The following is a 22,606-nucleotide window of genomic DNA, read 5'->3' as shown; positions in this document are numbered from 1 at the left end:
GGGAGGCTGGGAAGTTAGGCAAGAGCCAGGAGATGGAGAGCCTTTTATACAATATGGAAAGGTGGTGGAGGAGGGATGCATGTGGGGAGGTGAGGAGAGAATCAGCTGGAGGCGGTTTCAGGAGACAGAAGAAGACAGAAGTAAACCAGGGTAGGGAGAGGAAAGGATTCAGAATTAGGGTACCTGGAGACACCCTGAAGGGGAGGGGTGACATGTACCTGTCTGCAGACAGAAAGGCAGGCGCATTGGAGAGACAAGGATAGTGGCTGTGGAGGGAGCAAGTGTGGGCAGTGGATCACTCCTCTCCCCCCCACCAGGTAGGCTGAAACCTCAGCAGCCCCTGGGCATTTCGTGCCAGAGGGGGAGGGGCCTCCCCGACGCCAGAGGAGAGCAACAACCTGCCAGATCCGGGTTAACAAAGGCGGGACTACAACTCCCAGCATGCTCGGGCTTAGTGGGGTGACGGCGGGCGGTGGCTGCGCTGCTCCCCGCCCGGTGGGCGCGGGACCTGAGTCGGCGCCGCAGTCGGTCGTTCTGGAGGGGTCTGCGGGGTCCCGGTCGGCCATGCACCCCTTTTCCCCGAGCGCGGGCCGCGGCGGGCTGGCGGCTCCGGGCCCGCGGCCCCGCCCCTTGCCCCACCCCAGCCGGGCGGCTTAGCCGGGGCCGCAGCGCGGCGGCAGCATCACTCTCGCCGCCGCTCCGCCCCATCCCCGTCTGTTTTTCTCTCATTCTCCGGCGGCGGCGGGGAAGGCGGAGGCAGAGGCGGCGGCGGCAGCGGCAGCGCTGGCTGCAATGAATGATCCCCGAGCTGGGGAGGAGGACTCCAGGTGAGCCTCTGCCCTCAGGAGGGCCGAGACCCCGGCCGCCAGGACCTGCAGCCCCCGCCATGGGTCCCTAGTGGGGGAGGAGGAGGCGGGGACGACAGCTCTGCCGCCCACCCCCATCCCATTTTCCTCTTCCTTTATCTCATTGTTGCCGGAGCTGTTTACAGCCGGGCTCCTCTGCCCCAGCATGGGGCAGGCTCCGGGCACTGCCTTTCGGCCACCACGGCTCCCGCGGCTGCCCAGGGGTTCTGCCTAATTCTCTGTGTCCAACCGGTGCAGCGAGGACCAGAGAGCGGAGGAGGCCCGGACTGCAGCAGCGCCAGGGCCACCTCCCAGCATCCCCACCCTAGGAGGCTGCATGCGGATTGAGGAGCGGCGCCGGGGGGCTGGCCCTGCCCCGCTGATACCGACCTAGGGAGGACCGCAGGACCGCCCAGGCTACGGAGGGGGCAGTGGGGCAGGAAGGACAGAAGCAAGATGGCCAGTAAAACCAAGGCCAGCGAGGCCCTGAAGGTGGTGGCCCGGTGCCGCCCCCTCAGCCGGAAGGAGGAGGCTGCGGGTCACGAGCAAATCCTGACCATGGACGTGAAACTGGGCCAGGTGACCCTGCGGAACCCACGTGCTGCCCTGGGGGAGCTGCCCAAGACCTTCACCTTTGATGCCGTATATGATGCCAGCTCCAAGCAGGCAGACTTGTATGATGAAACTGTGAGGCCCCTGGTAGACTCAGTGCTTCAGGGCTTCAATGGCACGGTGTTTGCCTATGGCCAGACGGGCACTGGTAAGACCTACACCATGCAAGGGACTTGGGTGGAGCCCGAGCTGCGTGGGGTCATCCCTAATGCCTTTGAGCACATTTTCACCCACATCTCACGCTCCCAGAACCAGCAGTACCTGGTCCGGGCCTCCTACCTGGAGATCTACCAGGAGGAGATTCGAGACCTGCTCTCCAAGGAGCCTGGCAAGAGGCTGGAGCTGAAGGAAAATCCAGAGACCGGTGTCTACATCAAGGACCTCTCCTCCTTTGTCACCAAGAATGTCAAGGAGATCGAGCATGTGATGAACCTGGGGAACCAGACCCGGGCAGTGGGCAGCACACACATGAATGAGGTCAGCTCCCGCTCCCACGCCATCTTCGTCATCACTGTGGAGTGCAGCGAGCGTGGCTCAGATGGCCAGGACCACATCCGTGTGGGCAAGCTCAACCTGGTGGACCTGGCTGGTAGTGAGAGGCAGAATAAGGTGGGCCCCAACACAGCTGGAGGGGCTACCACGCAGTCCACAGGTAGTGGCGGCGGTGGAGGGGGCGGTGGTGGTGGAGAGAGGCCTAAGGAAGCCTCCAAAATCAACCTCTCGCTGTCTGCCCTGGGCAACGTGATCGCTGCTTTGGCGGGCAACAGGAGCACCCATATTCCCTACCGGGACTCCAAGCTGACCCGGCTGCTCCAGGACTCTCTCGGGGGGAATGCCAAGACCATTATGGTGGCCACACTGGGGCCAGCTTCTCACAGCTATGATGAGAGCCTCTCTACCCTGCGCTTTGCCAACCGGGCCAAAAACATCAAGAACAAGCCCCGGGTGAACGAGGACCCTAAGGACACACTGCTGAGGGAATTCCAGGAGGAGATCGCCCGCCTGAAGGCCCAGCTGGAGAAGAAGGGGATGCTAGGGAAGCGGCTCCGGAGGAAGAGCAGCCGCAGGAAGAAGGCCACGTCCGCCCCAGCCGGCTACCCGGAGGGGCCCGTGATCGAGGCCTGGGTGGCTGAAGAGGAGGACGACAACAACAACAACCACCGGCCACCCCAGCCCATCCTGGAGTCGGCCTTGGACAAGAACATGGAGAATTACCTGCAGGAGCAGAAGGAGCGGCTGGAGGAGGAAAAGGCGGCCATCCAGGATGACCGGAGCCTGGTGAGCGAAGAGAAGCAGAAGCTGCTGGAGGAGAAGGAGAAGATGCTGGAAGACCTGCGGCGTGAGCAGCAAGCCACAGAGCTGCTCGCAGCCAAGTACAAGGTAAGAGCCCCAGAGGAAGCAGGGGCATCCAGAGGTCCCCAGAGGAATCTGAGCTGGCAGGCTTTTCTTTGTGGGTCTGTGAGCTGGCTTGAAGCAAGGTGTCCTTTCCCAGCACCATACACTGCCCTCCTGCCACATACTCCCCTGGAAAAGCCAGGCAAATTCCTGCCTAGCCTCCCAGGAGCACCTAGGAGGACGGATGCACACACACACACACAAAGCAGGCAGGCAGTCTCTCAAGCCAATGAGCTTGGGCTGGTCTGACCTGCTGCGTGTCAGTCTCTGCTAAACGCCTGGAATCAGTCAGGTCCATGGGATGGCCAGGCAGGTCCTCAGCCTCATTTGGTTGTGGGTTCTCCCTCTTGCACAGCCCCCTCACCTGTGACCTCCTTCCTCTGCCGCACCTTCAAACCTCACGCCATTTTAATAATATCTGACATTTGGATAGCACTTCACAGTTTACAAAATGCCCCACATACATGATCTCATTTGATCCTTACAGTAGCCATCTGGGGAACTGGTTCTTAAATCCCCATTTTACAGGTGAGGAACTAAGGCTCAGAGAAGGGACATGACCAAAGTACCATCTTACGAAGTGGCAGAACTGAGTGGGAACCCTTGGGCCTCATGCTCTTTCAGTTCTTGGATGGCAAGGCGGAACTATGTATGCATTCTGCTCCCTGTAAATGAGGTCCACTGGGCCCTTGCAGGGCAAGCCCCATTACACAGCATCATTAAGAAGGAGATTTGGGGGATCACACGGGGTGGAAAGAGCACTGGCTTCTATACTAGAGACCTGGAGTCTAGGCCTAGCTATTCTATAGCTCATTGAAAGATCTTGTGAAGTGGCTTCTTATTTTCCTCAAGCCTCAATTTCTCTTTTTGTAAAATAGAGGGTTGGCCTGAGTGGTTTCTGAGGCTCTTCCAACCTGCTAATTCTTTGACTTGTATTAATCTGAGAAGCAAATCAACTGGCCCTCAAGCCAAGGCCTCATCTCAGTAAGAGCAAATTCTCCATTGCCCTGGGAGATATCAGGCCTGAGTGTCCTTCCTGAGCTGTTCCCATGGGAGCCTCCAGGCCTTAGGTGGGGGCTAGGCTAAGCTAAAGAGGCCCCTACCTGGCCTGCCACTGACCTGCTAGATTTTAGTGCTGCAGATGCCATAACTCAATGTTCCTGGCCTTTTTAGGTCCCTGGAGCCCTCAACACTGGAGGTTGGAGGAAGGACACAGGGACTCATGAGCTGATCACTTCCAGGGGAGAGCAAAACATTGCTATTTCTTATGCATTTTCAGGAGTGTGGTCTGGGATCAGGGAAGCCCAGCCTGGAAAGGGAGAGCTGGAGCCTCTGGGAGGGTGACAGACAAGCTGGATGCCATTGTCTGTGTTTTGGGATGTGCTGCTGTACCAGGGGCTGTAGCATTGCACATTTAGTATTTAATTCACCTCTGTGAGCTCAGCAAGGGTCATGCTGAGCTGCTTCCTCAAAGAAAGGATCAGGGGCCTGGCACATTTGGGGCCATCCTGGAAGAAGCAGGATGTTAAAGGTAGGATAGTTAGAGTCAACTCTCCCTAGGAGAAAGGGAATCCAGGCAATCTGGTGCATTCAACTGGGAAATCTTACATGGGCAATCTGTCATTGGTTTCACTACCAAGAGCACCCCCACCTGCCATAGCCCTCACTCCCCTTTCCACCCCCGCCTTGTCCTTAAGGCTGAGAGGCAACTGAGGCTAAGAGAGTGCAGAAGCACACTTTAGCCCTGAGGAAATGGGTAAAGGGGCTGGAACAAAGACACCAATGGGATCTCCCACTGTTGGTGACTGACTGGCTCCCTCAATAAGATTCTTGGATCTAAGGCAATGTGGGGCACAGGTAATAGGACAGTAAAGAGATCAGGACAGTAAAGATGCCAGAATTCTTGCACCAGAGGCATAGCCCTCAGAACCCTGTCTTAGAGCTGGCATGGGCCTTGGAAAACCGAGGCCAGGACTTCCCCAGAGCCATATAGGTGAGTTAAGGAGAGCTGAACTGTATGTTTGGCCCAGCCTCTTTCCATTACTCTATAATCCTGATGTTACCTATGCTTCTTGATAATCAGAGTAATGCATTTTTATATAACACCTTGACATCTTCATCTCTTACAATCTTCCCAGCAAGCCCCAGAGATGAGTGTTATTTCCATTCCATAGTTAATGAAAACCAAGCCTGGGGAGGTTGAGTGACTGTTTGGTGACTCCAGCTGATAAGGGGCGGAGCCAGGACTGGAACCCAGGTTTCTGATTTCCCCAGTCCTGTGTTCTTTCTAAGTCATCACGAAGCCCTCCATGTTTGTTCACTGTGTGACTCAGGGCAAAGGCCTTTCCCTCTCTAGGCCTCAGGTTTCCATTCGCCTAATGAGAAGTCTGACATAGCTCTCTGGGGAGTGGGTGAAATGGTCATTGTGTGCCAGGCTTTCAGATATAAGCAAAGGGGAGGGAAGCCTGGGAAATTCCAGTAGGGGAATGATTCCATATCCTGTGACTTGTCGTCAGACCCAGCCCAGGACAGACAGTGACAAGCAAGCTGGGAATGGAGCCTAGTGAGAGGACCTCTTTATAGCCCCTATGTTGGATGTTTCTATGGGGGAAACAATTTGAGGGCTCTTGAGGGATCCACAGGGTAAAGAGGGGAGGAACATGTTAGAGATAATCCCAGGCCTGCCTATTTCACAGGGTTGTGCTGAAGACTAAATGAGATCATTAGTGTGAGGGCATTTGAAATATGTTGAAAGCACCAAATAAATTGAGGGCATTAGCAGCCCCGGGTGGCTTCTGTCTGCCAAGCAGGGGTCCAGTGATCTCCAGGACTGACATCTTTGTTGTTGGCTTAACTCCTTCCTTCCTGTGCCATCCCAGTTGCTTTGCCATAACCCTGAAGCCCTGGGAGCAGAGCCAGGCAAGACAGATTGAGGAGACCAGAGGCGAGACCAGATCAGAAGGCAAGAGCCCAGGTCCCTTCTGGAAATGAGCTGAGCAGGTTCCCACTTTCTGAGTGATGGCATCAACTCCCCTTCTTGCCTCCCCCCATTACCTTCTTTCACTTCACATTACCCTCTGGGGGCAGCTAAGCAGTAACTGATGCGACCCAGTGCCCTCATTCATTCTCTTTGACTCATCTAACAGTCTGCCTTGCCTGCTTTTCCTGCCTGCCACCTCCAGGGTTCCCGTTCTCTTTGCTCTCCCCTCAGTGTGTACAAACACCAAGCCTGTCTCCCTAGAGTCTCCTTTCATCTCTCCTTTTATATTTACAGTGGGCCTCAGGGGATGTTAAGCTGTGCAGATGTGTGAGAGTTTGTGATTGTGATCAGTGCCGTTTACCATCCATCATTAGCCATCCATATTTATGTATTTATGTATATCGTCTGGGGGGGGGGGGGCAGGGGGGGGCGTGCTGGATAGCCGACTAGGCCTGTGAGGGAGGAGAGTAGTCAAAGTCCCAGACAGACCTGCACTGAGGTTCGCTCTGCACAGTAAAAATGCGAATGTTTGTGGACAGTTCCCCTACTGCAGTGACTCCTGTTGGATGCAGGTAGGTTGGGAGAAGGCCTACCTTACTCAGATTTAATTGTGCAAGAATAGTCTTTTAAATGACTTTTAATTTTAAACCAGTCTTGAGGGATTGGACAGACAATTTCTAATACTCTGATTCTAGATACTTTGAGGGAAAGGAGGGTGTTTGGGGGAGGCAAGGGCTATAGGTGACACAAAATGCAGACTCAAACTGAAGAGAGTGGAAGAGGTAGAAACAGCAACACTGCTTGTTGATCCCAAGTAAGGAGATCTGGAGGGAGAACAGGGGGTCTTGGCTAGAGCCCAACTGTCTCTGTGGTGGGTGTGGAAGGGACCCTGCAGCCCAGAAGTCAGAGGGATGAGGTCACTGCAGGGAACACAAACTGATTGACTTTTTATCTCCTTTTTATCTCCTTTCCTCCCACCTTTCAGGATCAGAATTAACCATAAATGGGTATGTAAGCGAGGGAGTTTTAAACCTTAGAAACAACAGTAATAGCAACAATAATCCCACTTACCTAACATTTGCTAGGTGCCAAACACTATACTATATGTTATATATAGATTGTCTCATTTAATCCCCACAAGCACCTTCCAAGAAAGGTCTTGTGATTGTTTCCACTTCCTAGATGAGAAAACTGAGACTCATTAAGGTTCAATAACTTGCCCAAGACCTCATGATTTGTATATGGCACTTCTAGTTGAGCCCAGGTTGGTTTGACACAAAATTTTACCTTCTTTTATGCTTAAGGAATTAGGAATATCAGGCTGGGAACTAGTTGTTGGGAAGGTGGTGAAAAATGACAGGAGCTGATGTAGACATGTTAAATTTGAGGTAGCAAAATCCAGTGGACAGCTGATGATACATCAGTGGAGTTTAGGAGCAAGCACAAGACTGGAAATAGAGATTGGGGGCTCATCTTTAGAAGAACAGGGCTTGAAAGAGACCTATGTTAACATTCTCTCCCTCTATGTAAGTGACTCCCAAATTGAGGTCTCCTGTCCTGGTCTCTCTGCTGACCTTATTTTTTGGAGTGCTATATTCAGAGCACAGGCATCAGAGTCAAGCAGGCCTGAGTTTAGTGACTTATTAGTTCTGAGACCTCAGTTTCTTCATCTATAAAATGGGGTAATACTAATACCTATGTCGTAGTGCTATTGAAAGCATTAAATGAGATAATTGGTGTTAAAGCACTTTGCATAGTTCCTGGCATGTAAGTGTTCATTAGTGTTATCTACAACTACCTAATGAATGTTTTCACTTGGCCACCTTCTTCATATGTCAGACACATCACATTTTAGTTTGGCATTCAAGGCCTACCAGAGTCTGACTACAATATATCTCTTCAACCTTCCTGCCCAAGTGAGCTACTCCAATAGGAGAACCTCACAGCCAATTGGTCTACCCCTATCCTTTGTAACGTGCCTTACTGCCCTTCTGCTGATTGCACTGTTTTTGTATCCTTGGTGATCAGGGAATTATGGGAGTAGATTCAGCTCCATAGAAAGAACTTTTTAACAGAATTGTGCTGTTTAACAGAATTGGGCTCCCCTCTCTGGAAGTGTGCAAGGAGAAACTGAATGTCAGAGGTGCTCTAAAGGGATTCGTGTATCAGAAAAGCCATTGAGCTGGATGATTGCCAGAGTTCTCTCATCTTAAAAGTCCTTCATCGTGAAGATAACATTTTCTAGAGTAAAACATAAAATGTTTCATTGTTTTGAAAATTAAAATTAGAGGGTTTACATTTTATGTATGAATTCAACCAATAATAAAAGATGTTTTCTCAGCTTTCTATCGTGGCCAGTTAGAGAAAGACAACACGAAGAAGAGAAGAAAAGAAAATGAGGGGAAAGACAGGAAAGAAATGGGAGGGAGGCAGTGAAGAAAGGAGAGAGAAATGGAGTCAGAGAGTCCAAGAGAAAGGAGAGAGTGGGTAAAGAGGTGCACAGTAGGGTTACTGGGGAGAAGAAACCCCAATTGGGAGAGACCCTACTGTAGAGGAGAGAGTTAAATATCCCATGTCGTTCCACTGCCCTGATCTTGATATTATTCTCCAAATAGGGCTGTACCCAGTTTCCAGAGACTCCCCAATAATATAGAGGGCATCTAATTTTCCCAAGCTGGTCTGGTTCTATCTGCATGTCCCCAAGGATACCAGCCCCATGCTAGACACTGTGAATTTTATGGGGCTGGGTGATCAGGGACTGTGTGCACCCCTACCCCATTGCAGTCATTCACCATCCTTGAGAGATGCTTCATGATAATAAGTGATTGGTGCCCGAAGCTGGGTCTGGGATCTGGGTCAGAGTCCATGGCCTCTTGGCATCGATGGAAGCAGTGACCTATATTCCTTCCTATCCGTGGTGGTGTGATCAGTTAACAGAATTGTAAGCTGGGGGCATTTTGTAGAGATTCAGCCAGCAGGAGGTATATAAAACTAATACATTTCCATAGAGGTTCTGGGCTTCAAGTTATGGGGAAGCTCAGTAGGCCTTTTGGTCGAGTGTTAGGTTTTTCTTGATGTGTGTTGGCTGGAGGAGTTTATTATCATATTGCCCTTAGTCATTTTCAGCCAACGGATTGCACGAGATTGGATAAAGTATCTGTGATAATGTTCTCATTGTACACAGGACTAGGAGGAAGGGCCTGGAATTCAGCTATAGAAGGGCACCCCTGTGGGCCTGGCCAGCCTGGGGCACTTCTGAGAGCTGCTGAACCAGGTGGCCTGTGTGAATGGGTAAGAGAATGGTTCTTCCCACAGATCCTCAGCCTTGCAGGCAGTGCAAGGCAGATCCCTGTGCTCATAGCTTGTAGGGCACCTGCACTTGTGGTTTGATGTATCTAGAGAGAGTCATTGATCGAGCCCACAACCCGGGTATGTGCCCTGACCGGGAACCGAACCCCGATCACCTGGATCCTAGGTCGATGCTCAACCACTGAGCCACGCCCGGCCGGGCTGATGTATCTGGAATTTTTAATATCCAGAGACATTTCTGGGCATTAACTCCTGGTCAGACTAAAGAATTACTTTCTAATTGTCTCCCTTTCCTCCCAGACGTACTTAACAGAAGGAGTACCAGGCCCTGTGTTAAAGTGTTTCTATAGCACTAGGTAATTCAGGCTTTCTCCTCAAGGTGGGCCAGCAGAATAATAATAACAACAGTAGTTATAATAATGATAGCTTCGATTTCTTTAGTGCATGTTGAAGGCCAAGCACTCTGTTCTGTTATGTGCATTGTTTTCTTCAATCCTCATAATAGTACATGAAGTAGTACTATTTTAATCTCCATGTGACAAATGAGGACACTGAGGCACATTAAGGAAAGAATAACCCACATCACATGCCTAGGAAGTGTTGGGGCCAGAATATGGGCCTATGCCAAAAGCCCATGGTCTTAACATCCACACTGTACTACCAACTCAGAAAGGAAGGATTTGTGCCAAATCCCTGGCTAATAGGCCCCAATGGGAGCTCTTGCCTACCTTATCTGTTTTTCTGTATGATGCAAGCCCCCAGCCTCTGACCTCAGCCGAGCGCCACTCATTCCTATAACCAACAAATCTTTTGGAGTACCCAGGGCCAATAACATAAATCAGTAGATATAGTTAACTTTGTTTTTATTTTTTTAATGACATCTTTTAATTTATTTTTTAATCCTCACCTGAGGATATTTTTTCCATTACTTTTCAGAGAGTGGAAGGGGGGGAAAGAGAGAAAGAGAGAGAGGGAGAGAGAGAGAAGGAGAGAAACATCGATGTGAGAGAGACATCAATTTGTTGCCTCACACACGCCCTGACTGGAGCTGGGGATTGAGCCTGCAACTGAGGTACATGCACTTTGCCAGAATCAACCCCGGGACCCTTCAGTCCATGGGCTGATGCTCTAAAGACTGAGCCAAACTGGCTAGGGCTAGTTAACTTTGTTTTTAAATTAAAGTTTCTGGAAGAAATCACAGGAACTCACTAATAGTAGTTATCTCTAAGGATTTCAGTAGGGAGGGATACTTTTATATTTTACTTTATATCTTTTTTTACTTTTACTTTTTTTATGACAAGCATATATTACTTTGTTAATTAAACAAAAAACTGATCTAAATGTTTTAAGAGAGAAAACATAAAAACAAATGTGTTCACACCTGGTTGGAAGATTGGCTTAAAGGTAATGAATAATTGAGGGAAATCCAGAGTTGATAATAATACTCAACGATACCCAGTAATTGGTAATCCTGTGGCCTTGAACAAGTTAGTGCCCCTCCCAGGGACTGTAAAAAATAATCAATAGAGCGTGGCTGGTAAGGTTTCGCAGTTGAGCATCGACCTATGATCCAGGAAATCGGGTTTGATTCCCATTCAGGGCACATGCCCGGGTTGCTGGCTCCATCTCTGGCAGGGGATGTGCAGGAGACAGCTGATCAATGACACTCGTTCATCATTGATGTTTCTATCTCTCCCTTCCTCTCTCTGAAATCAATAAAAATATATTTAAAAAAATAATAATCAATAGATGTTTCCTTGCCTTCTGCACCATTTGCTGATTCACCTTGGAAGCAGTGTGTCAGGAGCCCAGGATTTTGAGATCTGCCTGAATGAGAGGCAGTGAGGGCTGGAGGAGTCACTGAGCATCTTCTGCCAGCTGGAGGCTGTATGAGCCACGACTACCCACCTAAGCCCTCTGGACCCTGTAAAATGCTGAGTCTGTACTTTGTGCATCCTTGAGTCTCATCCAGTTCTGACACTGTAGCTTTGTATTGTCTGACTGGACTTGCATCCCCGGTGCTGAAGCAAAACCCTCTAGAATGCCACAAGTAAGCAGGGGTATTAGGGGAGAAAGATGAAGGTCAGGACTGAAGTAGAGGGGCTGGCTTTTTTCTTCCTGCTTTTCTCCAAGGTGACCTGAAGCACTCTGGGCATCCACACCCTGCCTGTCCAGTATGAGGCTGGAGTAGAGTCCAGCTCACTGCACTCTCCAGCCCTTGTTTCCTGATTTCTAACTCTTCTGTCTTCTTGATGAGAGAATGCTTAGCATTTGAAAGACCAATCATTGTTGTCTTCTGAGCCATCCAAGGAGTCTCTAGGCAGGAAATTCAGCCTTAGTCTCCTGATTTGTGTCCAATCCCAGGGCAGAGAATCACGGAAAATAGCACTGTTCTTCCCTTCACCATTGTCTCTTTCATTTCTTCTTCCCTTATTGCTGGCTTCTCAAGTTTCACAACCAGGAAGCCACCAAAGGAGAAATAGGTCTGTGATAGCAGGATTAGCTGTATTTCCTAAGAGACTTGCACTAATTGTTTTGTTTTGTTTTGCTCTTTGTGATGAGTGATGTGTAAATGTCAATCAGATACTGAAACAGCAAGTAACCACTGATGTTTGATTACTTTATCGTTTACTAAGTACTTTCACCCTTCTCACCCAAAGCCTGCAAGGTAGTGCGGGTTCTCCCCATATTACAGACGAGAAAACTGAAGTTCAGGGGCTAATGCCTTAGATTTTGTAGCAAACAGGGTGGCAGAGTGTGACCAGGACACAGGCTGTCTTGGCCAACACTCTTTATGTCCTTTCATAATGGAAAGGTGCTCTGAGCTTTTCTGATGGTTCCTGAGTTGGCAAAGGTGCAAATATCAGATGCTGCTTCTCTCCAAGGCACCTTCCTGCTTGAACCTGGGAGAAAGCTGTGGAAGAGGGAAAAGGGCACTGGATGTAGAATTAGGAGGCTGGTGTTCAAATATCACTTCTACCATTTATTAGCACTTTAACCTTGAGCAGGTCACTTCACCTGTCTGAACCTGAGTTTTTTATGTCAGATGGGGATCATACTCGTTATCTCAAGGTTTTATTGACGATTAAATAGGATGATTAATGTAAAAGGGACCTAGCCCAGTTGCAGGCACATGGCAAGGTACATCTGAGATTCCTGTCTCCTGTAAAATGTCATAGATTAGCTAGCTGGCAGTGGCAGGGCAGAGCCCCTTTGGCTTCTCTGTCCTTGTAAAATTATACTTGATGGTATCTTCTCGGAAGAGTGGCTGGCTGGGCCTGGCTGTCTCCATTCTGGCTTTCTGGATCAGCACTTAATGAGTACTGTGGTCTCCTTTCTCTGCCTTCTGGTTTTATACTCCAGTTACTTCTGGAATAGGAAGAGGTGGGCCTCTGAATATCCCACACTATGTCTGCCAGCGGACATGGTCCCTATGGTGATGTTGGCTGTTAATTGTCATAGCAACTGACCCGCCTCTAACACCTGGAATCAAGACTCTGATCAAATTGGGAAATTATCTGGAACGTACATAGTTAATAAGGAGCAAATACACTGCAAGATTCCTTGATTATGAACTCTGGGCTTAGAATACTCCATATCTGGGCCTCAGTTTCCTCATCAGTAAAGCCAGGGGGGTTGGGGTTGATGATTCCCTGACGTCAGCTCAGTTTGCCTGTGATTTGTATCGCTCTTTCCAGAGTCAGACCATGGTGCCCTGGAGCTCCTACCCTGTCTCTTCTGCCCCCACAGCCTCTGCTGGACTTTGAGCTACGCTGGATGTATTTAGAACCAGCAGGACCAAACCCAGCTCTATCCACAATTTTCACCCACCTGTACTACTTTGTCTGAGGAATCACAAAGGCAGCAGTAACTCTGGCAGCTCAGAGCTCCAGAGAACCCTTCCCGGGGACTAGGAAGCCCATATTCCCAGCCCTTCTGCCTAGTGCCCCCCCAGCCTGAAGTGGGCCCAGGCACCGGAGGCATTCATGTCCTTCCCTGCCCTCCATAGGTGATAGTTAAGGACACGGATCTCTGAGGAAAAGGAGGAGTTGGCCACTGGTGTCCTCAAAGAAATAGGGAAAATAAAAAACAAAAGCAAGGGGGAAAAGCCGGTTTCTAAGTAAAGAATTGAAACTTGTGAGTGACATGTTTCAGAGCGGGGGGTGGGGGGTGAAGCAGACAGCATGAGCTGAGACTGGGGAGGAGGGGGCCGAGACCTTGCATCTGGATTGAGGCCCACCCGCAGATTTCGTGCCAGAGCCAGCCCCCTCCTCTAGCACAATACAGGTTCTGTCAGGCAGGCCTGGCCGATAGTGTGGGCTGGGCAAGTGGGCAAGACTTGGCGAGTAACTGATAAGGCAGACTCATTTTCAGACCCATTTTCTCTGCGGGGCAGGCAGAGAAGCACAGGGGCAATGGCCAAACAGAATGGGGTGATTAGGGGCGGTCAGGCATCGTCCAGGACTTTTCATGGAGCCCAGGGCTCAGCCAGAATGAGAGATCCTGAAGCAGAGTTCCGGGTCCAAGGAGGAGATCTGTAAGGAAGGTGAATTGGCAAGAGCCAACACAGAACCCAGTCCTGGGAATGATGTCCTGGGGATGGGGGTAAGAGGAGGGTTGGAAGGAACTTGGGGGCCTGGTAGTCTTGGCTGATGCATCAAATTCCAGGCCTGATTAGCAGCTCAAATTCTGCCTCATGATGTCCAGATGGGTTGATCAGCCAGTTCTTGAACCGATTTGGACACTGCCAGGCAGAATTTGGAATGAGGAGAACATAGGACTAGGTATGGCTAGCTAAAAAATGTGGAGGTTGAATAAATAATTGTTTTGAATCAGAGGTCTACCTCCTCACTTAAAAGTCACCCCCAAAAAGCATAAAGAGGTATATTGTGAAATATAAAATAAATGAGGAGGTCAATTTTACGTCTGTTATTATAGACAATTTAAAAACAATGATAATACTTCATGCATATGATAGTCTAATAAAAGTGATTCCATTATTGCTGGCAGTAGTTTAAGTGGTATAAACCATTAGAAAGGTAACTTGACGGTATGTTCTAAGATAACTCGAAATGTTTATAACCCTTTATCCATTCCTGAAATTTCCTTCTAAGAAAGTCATCTAAAAAAGCAAAAAATTATATGCAGAAGGGTGTTTATTGCAAACATCGTAAACCAATAATCTTATAATGGATGTCAATTAAATATATTATAAATGACCCACTCTAAATATTTTGTAATCATTAAACTTATAATCATAAACATTATGGGAGTAACAGACAATGCTTGAGATATTTGACAAAGTGGAAATAGCAGGACATACGCTTGTATTTATACCATGTCTACAGATGCGAAAAAATCTGGAGAAAAACAGGGAAAATAACAGAAGCTGATTAGCTATGATGAGAAAAATGTGAAGTCTTTTCTCATTATTTTGATGTTAGTGCTTTTTTTTTTCCCCCTTGAAAGGAGAGGAAGACAAAAAAGGTTAAAAATATGTCCCCAGAATTCCTTAATAAACTGTTAAGTATTTAACTTCATGTTCCTGAGATGTCAGATTTCATAAATTTATTACCTTCTATAAACAGTAGAACTTCCCTTTAATTACTCTAAAAACTCAAGATATAAGCTCTTACTCTGTGTACCAGGATTGATTGGAAAAGTCTGGGTCTTTGCTTTTTACACCTGTGTTGATTGTGTAGTTTCCAGGCCGATCCTCTTAACCTTCCTTTGTCTCTGCAGAGTAAAGAGTCCTATTTTTTAAAGTCTCTTAGAATAGCCCTGCTCTGAATGGTTTTAGCTGCCTTTCTCTGGATCTTCTCTCTCCTTCGTGTCCCCGGAGATGCAGGGAGGGAGCTGTGCACAGTACTCCAGATTCAGCTGCATCATGGTTTTATATTAGGATAGAATGATTTTTGTTTTGTCTCTAAAAAGCCTTCACGATGGTGGCTGGCCAGATGCTATTGGCTTTTTTAGCTGTGACAGCATATTAAGCCAATGTCTTCTGGGAACTATAGAGATTGACTCTCTCCTCACCCGCCCGTTTTGGTTTATAACTGATTGCTTGTAGCTATCATTTAATGAGTAGAGCTAGGAGTACTTTTTCCCAAAATGTAAAACTGTAATTGAAGCTCACCTGCCATTTTTTGTCAGCTCACCCAGCCTAGAGATTCTTTTGTGCTTTACCACCAGGAAGGATTTGGGAGCAGCTGTGAAATTGGGTATTTCACCATGCACACTTTCCAGTGGCATCAGTCCCAGCATTCAACATTTGAACTTTTTTCCATCTCGAAAGATTCCTGTTCATTTCTGTTTCCTTTTGCTAATCTACCTTTCTGTTATGAGAAAGTACTTCTCTTTCTTCTTGTTCTCACCTACCCTGTAACTTTGAATAACCTCTGAAGAAGAACCTTACCAGGAGCATTTTACCTCTAAAATTCTGGCCACAGGCTTCCACATGTACAGTAATGACCTTGGAGATTAGTCAGATATGATGTTCTCTTCCTGGAAGCATGTTGCTTTTCTTTTAGCAGATTCTGCTTCCTGATGCATTTGGCACAATGTCTGCAGTAGAAAGAGCATGGGCTTTGGAGCCAGGCCAACCTGGGTCTGGATTCTCCATTTATATTTAATGGCCATGATGTGACCTTGGATGGATAACTTAACCTCTCTGAACTTTCATTGGAAAAATAATGGTGCTAATATGCCCCTTAAAGTCACCTGGGATCTTATTACAATGCAGTTTCTGATTCACTACGTCTGGTAGGACCTAAGAGTCTGCATTTCAGCAAGCTCCCAAGTAATGCTGATTCAGGAGACCTCAAAAAGCAGCAATTCTCAAATTTGACTGCACAATGATATCACCTGAGAACTGTTCAGAACCACCAATGCTTGAACCTTACCACCTGCCCTCTCTCCTCCATCCCAATTTAACTGGCAGTGGAGTGTAGCCTGGGCACTGGGCCTTTCAAAAGATGATTCTGATATACATGGAAGTTTGAGACCCAGTGCTTACAGGGTTATTGAGGATTAGATGTGATAAACCCCTGTGTAGTAGGTACAAAGAAAATGGTTTTCTTCTGGTTGGTTGCTTGTCCTGTGTTTGTCAGTCCACCCTAGTCTCCAGTCTTTAAATCAGGCAGGAAACAATAGGGCATCTACTGTTGCTGCCTGTACCTTCCTTACTGGGGTCTCCTCTAGAGCACCTGGCCTAGGAGTTTTCACAGCCATGAGTGGAAGGGACCGAGATAATGCGATGGGCCTGGTACTGGGAGTTTTAAAAGCTCACCGGTGATTCTGATATGTAACCGAGTCTGAGAACTAGTGTCTTTTATTGGATAGCAAAAAGTGAAGAGCACTGGATTACATAAAATGCCAAGGGAAATGCAAGGACTCAGGGCTGGAGTGGACAAGTGTGTTCCAGAATGAGGTGGTCCCTCAAGACTCCATTCCACGGTAGTTAGAGGTACCAGTCATCCACGGCCCACAGCACTAGTTGGCTTCCTTGTGCCTTCTCTCCTCTCTCCTCACCCCCAGCCCATCCCTCCTGCCAGGTGTTCCAGCAGCCCAGGTGCTGCTCTGCCCTTTTTCTCTGCAGCAGTGAGTGTGGGTTGTTCAATTGAAAGAGGAGAAGCTGGGATGAGAGAGCCCAGAGGCAGGATCTGAAACCCCCAGCTGGGACAACCCCAAGGATTCCTTTCAGGTCATCAAACATTGATTGAGCACTGACTGTGTGCCTAGCACTGTGTTAAGCCCTTGACACTGAGCTCTCAGGGGAGGCAGGATGTAAACAAATAGTGGGATGTTGTGGCAGAACACCAGGGATGTGTCCTGGTTATTGAGGCTGCCCAAAGGAGGAAATGTGCACATTGGAAGAAATCAGAGAAAAAGTCCCAAGATGCTCAAGCTGTGTCTTGCAGGAGAAGTAGCGGTTTTGCAGGTGGACATGGGGTGGGAAGAGAAGGCCAGCACTGTGAAAAGGCACAGCACTCATCCTAGGGGGTTCCTTTGGGGGGAACTGGAGTGCAGAGCACACAGTGGGGAAGAGAGAGTAAGTAGTAAGAGGAGACTGGGAAGCTAGGGCAGCCCATGGGCCTGGAACTGCTGCAGACTTGGGGGCTTATTCTGTAAGTAGATAACAGTTTGCAGCAGAGGCGAGGCACACTCAGACTTGTGTTTTTGGTGGCTCCTCTGAGTATCATGTGGAGATGGATGGAAGGGGAAATTGAGGCAGTGACTAGCTCATGGAAGTGACCTAGGTGAGTCCTGAAGATCACAGTGCAATCAGCAGGTATTTCATGAGGATGAAAAGAACAGAATGGTGTGTGAGCCTCACCAAGAAGACAGTGGTGGGATTTAATGACTGGCCAGATTTTGGGAGGCGTGTGAGATGCAGGGGCGGGCGCTAGGGTGAGGTGGGTAAGGTGCCTAGGACACAAAATGTAAGGAATTGCTCACTTACCTTGAGTGAAAAGGAGTCTAGGATGAGTTCAGGTCTGTGATCTGTGGTGGGGTGAATGGTGAGATATTAACCCCAAGCAAGGCCTGGGGGAGGTTCAAGTGTAGCAGGTGGCTGTGGTGTGGCAGTGAGGACAGGCAGCCACTGGAGGGTGCCTTTCTCTGCAGCCGCTCTCCTTGGCCTCAAGGCTGCGTGGGGCTGCTCTAACTGGCCCAACTTTGCCCAGTGTCCTCTGGCACTTTCACCGAGTCCAACCTCTGACCTCCCAAAAGCACCCTTAACCCCTGTCCTGCTATGTCCCCAGTGATGGGCCTCTCACAGGTGGCGCAGGGGTCCCCTTTGACAGCATCCCCTGCTTTGAGAGCCCTCAGGCAGCTCAGCAGGTTCCACTGGGAAAAATTCCAGTGGGGAGGCAGCCAATTTCTCCTGGTGGCTCAAGGTGATTTCAACCTTCCAGGAAGCCTAGGATGAAATCAGAGAACAGCTAGAGTGCCCTGGGGCAGCACCCTCTGATTGGCAATAGTGACAGTGCATTTCATGTAGTCACAGTTTACACAGTTTACACAAATCTGTTTCATTTATGCTTCAGATTCAGCAGGCACCTATGGAATGTCTGTGCCAAGCACTGGGCCAGGAGCTGCCACAGTGAGACTGGGGTGGTAGGTTTGTTAACTATCTCCATGACCTTAGGCTGGTTTCTCTAAATTTCTTCCTTTGTTAAAGAGGGAGAGTAGCCCTGGCCAGTGTGGCTGTGGCTCCTCCTAACACTGGTTCCATTCCCTCAGGGCACATGCCCTAGTTTCTGGCTCGATCCCTGGTGTGGGGGGTTGCCGTGCAGGAGGCAGCTGATGGATTGATGTTTCTCTCTCCCCCCCTGCTCTCTCTCTCTAAAATCAATTTAGCCCTGCCGGGCGTGGCTCAGTGATTGAGCGTCGACCTGGGATCCAGGCAATCGGGGTTCGATTCCCGGTCAGGGCACATGCCCGGGTTGCGGGCTTGATCAATGACTTTCTCATCATTGATGTTTCTGTCTCTCTCTCTCTCCTTTCCTCTCTCTGAAATCAATAAAGATATATTAAAAAAATAAATAAAATCAATTTTTAAAAATTCTCTTTTTTAAAATAAATATTAATTTCAGAGAGAGGAAGGGAGAGGGAGAGAGATAGAGAAACATCAATGATGAGAGAATCATCTTTTTTTTTTTTTTTTTAAGTATGTATTGATTTCAGAGAGAGGAAGAGAGAGGGAGAGAGAGAGAGAAACATCAATGATGAGAGAGTCATTGATCGGCTGCCTCCTGCACGGCCCCAGTTGGGGATTGAGCCCACAACCCGGGCATGTGCCCTGACCGGGAATCGAACCCTGATTCCTGGATCCTAGGTCGATGCTCAACCACTGAGCCACGCCCAGCCAGGCCAAAAAATTCTTTAAAGAGGGAGAGCAATAGTACCTCTCTCTTAGGGTGAGGACAGATAATGTCTGTTAAGGGCCCTAGCAAATAGTGCTCAGCAAATGTTTGCTAGCCATCCTGGGTCATATTAGGTTCCTATATTATTATTATTTTTTTTAATGATTTTATTGATTTTTAGAGAGAGAGGAAAGGAGAGGAATAGAGAGATAGAAACACCAATGAAGGAGAAACATCAATCCGCTGCCTCCTGCATGCCCCCCATTGGGGATCGATCCCACAACCTGGGTATGTGCCCTGACTGGGTATCAAACCGGTGACGTCTTGTTTCATGGGTCAACACTCAACCACTGAGCCACACGAGCTGGGCTCGGTTCCAGTATTAGATGTGAGAACTGAAGGGGGTAAGTTGGCCGAGGCTTTGCAGTTGGTGGGTAGAACCCAGGTCTGTCTGGCCATCTCCAAAGCTCATGTGCCTCTGGGGCCCAGTGTGCCCCTTAGTGTTACAGAGTCTTCTCCCTTTGGCCTTTCTTCTGCTTTCCAGCCTACCACTAGACTCTTTTCTGTTGCCTGTGTTGAGAGCCCTCTTTCTGAGTCAGGAGACAGTCAGCCAAATGGCTGGGCCGCCCAGTAACTATCTTCTGTCTCCCCCTCCTGGAACACCAGCTGGGTGCTGATTGCCAAGATTAGGTTGCCATCAACACCCCCTCCCAGGCATGTGAACCACCTTCCATCTGGATCCAAAGCAAACAGATCAGGTGCCCTGCATTCCCTAAGGGATTCCCTTTCTTTTTCTTACCTAATGGTCCTGCCGACAATAGGAGCCTTGTGCTAGAGCCCAAGGGACTAGGGGGGAAAACTTCCTTCTTGTTGAGGGCCACAAGGCCCTGTCTGGGACACATCTTATGTCCCTTCCTGGAAGGACTACAGAAAGTAGGGAAACAAAACCTCTCAATCTGGGAGTCCTGTGGCCTTTTGAAAAGTGTGTCTCTAAACCTCTCTGTGTCCCCAGGCCATGGAGAGCAAGCTGCTCATCGGGGGCAGAAACATCATGGATCACACCAACGAGCAGCAAAAGATGTTGGAACTGAAGAGGCAGGAGATTGCAGAGCAGGTAGGGCTGGGGCTTCAGGTCCCTGGGGGCGCATGGCCTTGAGGTCATGTCTGAGGGGCATCGAGCAGTAAGCCATCAGAGACTCAGGATCCCTGGAAGTGCTGAGAACCTAAGACATGCTGCCCTGGATCCCATGGGTGCACCAGCCCAGGGGCACTGCTAGCTGGTGGTTGAGAGAAAGGAGGTGGCTCTCCACAGTGTCAGCCTCCACACCTCCTGGTCCGAGTTCTTGAGTCTTCTGCCAGGGCGCAAGTTCTTTGCCACCTGTATGACTATGTCCTGAATCATCATGAGCCACAATTTGTTGGCCTTACCAGTAAACTGTAATACCGCATGGTGAGATGGTGAGGCAGCTGGGAGGCCGTATGAGGGACATCTGTATAAGTGGTTGACACCTCTGGATGTGCCAGGGCTGGGGTGTTCATCCACGTGGGCAGTGCCTAGTAAAGGCATGGCCATAGGAGCTGAGGATAAGGTTCAGGGAGGCTCCACGGAGGGTGGGGTGGGAGCGATGGATGTGGGCCACGGGATGCTCCCTTCTTCCTCGGGCAGCCGTGGCCAGAGTAAAGCCAGGTCCCATGAGAGGCAGAGTGAGCCTGTCCGTGAGCTCCCTTGGCCCTCCCCGTATGTGCTGCCGCTCTGAGCCCCTGTGCCCTGCACTGGCCTAGAAACGCCGCGAGCGGGAGATGCAGCAGGAGATGATGCTCCGAGATGAGGAGACCATGGAGCTCCGGGGCACCTACACATCTCTGCAGCAGGAGGTGGAGGTCAAGACCAAGAAACTCAAGAAGGTGAGATGCCACAGCCGGACGGGGTCAAGGTGTGTGCAGGCCTAGCGACCTCTGTCCAAGACAGTCACCTGCCCAAGGGGGAGTGTCTTCTAGTGCCTCTTCCCCACTTTGCTTGAACTGCTGAACCCCTGTTACATTGCCTGGGCTGCTGGGGCGGGGAGTGGGGAAGGCAGGGCTTGGTGCTGGGTGGAACAGAGCCTTTGCTCCTGGGCCAGCCTAGGCCTGATAGGCTGGGAACACTGTCACTTCCGGCCTCCAGGGTGACTGTCCTCATTATTCCCGGCCCGGGTAACTTCCCCCGTTACAGTGTTACTGGTGAGTCACAGTTTGGATAGCCTGGAGCAGGGCCAGGGGAAGGGTGAGGGGGCCTGAGGAGACCTGAGCCTGGGACAGCTCCAGGAAGGAGACACAGGGCCCTTGAGGGCTTGTGGAGGGGTGAGGGTGTCTGCAAAGTCAGTGGCCGAGGAGCGGCCTGTACAGGAGGCGAGGGTGGAGGGCAGGAAGCAGCAAGTTTTGGCCTGGATTCTGGGAAGAACCTGGAGAGCTCCTAGGGTTGCCGATATGGCTGCCCCAGAGCAGCCAGGCAGAGCCCAGTCACAGTGGCAGTTTCCAGGGACACACTCCTCAGTGGTTAAAAGTGGCACAGCAGGGTCAGTGCTCCCCTTCATCCCCCTACTTTTTTTAAAAAATATATATCTTTATTGATTTCAGAGAGGAAAGGGGAGGGGGAGAGAGAGAGAAACATTATTGATGAGAGAGTCATTGATCAGCTGCCTCCTGCACACCCCCGACAGGGGATCGAGCCTGCAACCCAGGCATGTGCCCTGACCAGGAATCTAACCGCAGTCTCCTGGATCACAGGTCGATGCTCAACCGCTGAGCCACACTGGCCAAGCCACACCTCCACTTTTGAGAGCTCCTAGAGAGGCAGGAGTGGGATGGTTTGCCTTCCAAACTGGCTTAGGCCCCCTCCACTCCCTGAGCCCCGGACTTGGGCCCTGATTCTGGCTCTTCTATTAACTAGTTGTGTGACCTTGAGCAAGTCTGTGCCTGAGTTTCCTCACCTATAAAAAGAGGGTGTTGAACCAAAAGGTCCCTGGAGCCCCTTCCAGTGTGAACATCCCACACTGCTGACAGAAGCCAGAGAAAGCAGGTAACAGGCCACAGTGTAGGAGGGACCAGGTAGCCTTTGGGTACTTGCCCTGACTCGTGTTGGGGCCGCAGGAGGGAGATTCAGACCAGGCTCTGGCCCCATCCTGTGCTGAGCTGGTGGACCTTGAGCCTGCAGCCATCAGGGCCCAAGCTGGGTGGCCTCTGAGCTGCACCTGTCCCCACCCAGCTCTACGCCAAGCTGCAGGCGGTGAAGGCGGAGATCCAGGACCAGCATGATGAGTACATCCGAGTGCGGCAGGACCTGGAGGAGGCGCAGAACGAGCAGACCCGGGAACTCAAGCTCAAGTAGGCTCCCTCCTCTTCCCAGTCCTGGCCCATAGCCATCCCTCGGGCCCCAGGCTTCTCCCTGACAGTATCTTCTTCCTGAAGGCCTCGCTCCACCTGTCACCCATGAGTCCGTTTGTCTTAGGAATCACGTGGCTGAGGGATGAGGGAGAGGCCCAGGCTCTGGAATTTCTCCTGCCTTCTCTGTTTCCTCCTCCTCTCCTTAGCCTGCATTTGATGAACCCCCAGAGCGCATG

The 22,606-nt window shown here is 49.9% G+C and overlaps 1 protein-coding gene across 2 annotated transcripts in view; it reads left to right on the top strand.

Moving 5' to 3' along the window:
- The first annotated feature begins 490 nt into the window (after positions 1 to 490).
- The window catches only part of KIF3C (kinesin family member 3C), a 34,566-nt gene continuing 12,450 nt past the window's right edge, over positions 491 to 22,606 (top strand). Inside the window, exons 1-4 of one of the 2 annotated variants that reach the window (XM_081156830.1) lie at positions 491 to 2,837; positions 20,020 to 20,121; positions 20,790 to 20,912; positions 22,252 to 22,370. In XM_081156830.1, coding sequence (XP_081012956.1) covers positions 1,302 to 2,837; positions 20,020 to 20,121; positions 20,790 to 20,912; positions 22,252 to 22,370 — 1,880 coding nt within the window. In that variant the 5' untranslated portion in view covers positions 491 to 1,301. The remainder of the gene's footprint in view (positions 2,838 to 20,019; positions 20,122 to 20,789; positions 20,913 to 22,251; positions 22,371 to 22,606) is intronic. The other variant, XM_081156831.1, reaches the window with a different exon arrangement.

This window comes from Miniopterus schreibersii, assembly GCF_964146895.1.
Source record: "Miniopterus schreibersii genome assembly, chromosome: 13".
In the NCBI taxonomy this organism is placed as follows: Eukaryota; Metazoa; Chordata; class Mammalia; order Chiroptera; family Miniopteridae; genus Miniopterus; species Miniopterus schreibersii.
The sequence above is the reverse complement of the archived record's forward strand: the minus strand, read 5'-3'. Positions and strand labels throughout refer to the sequence as shown.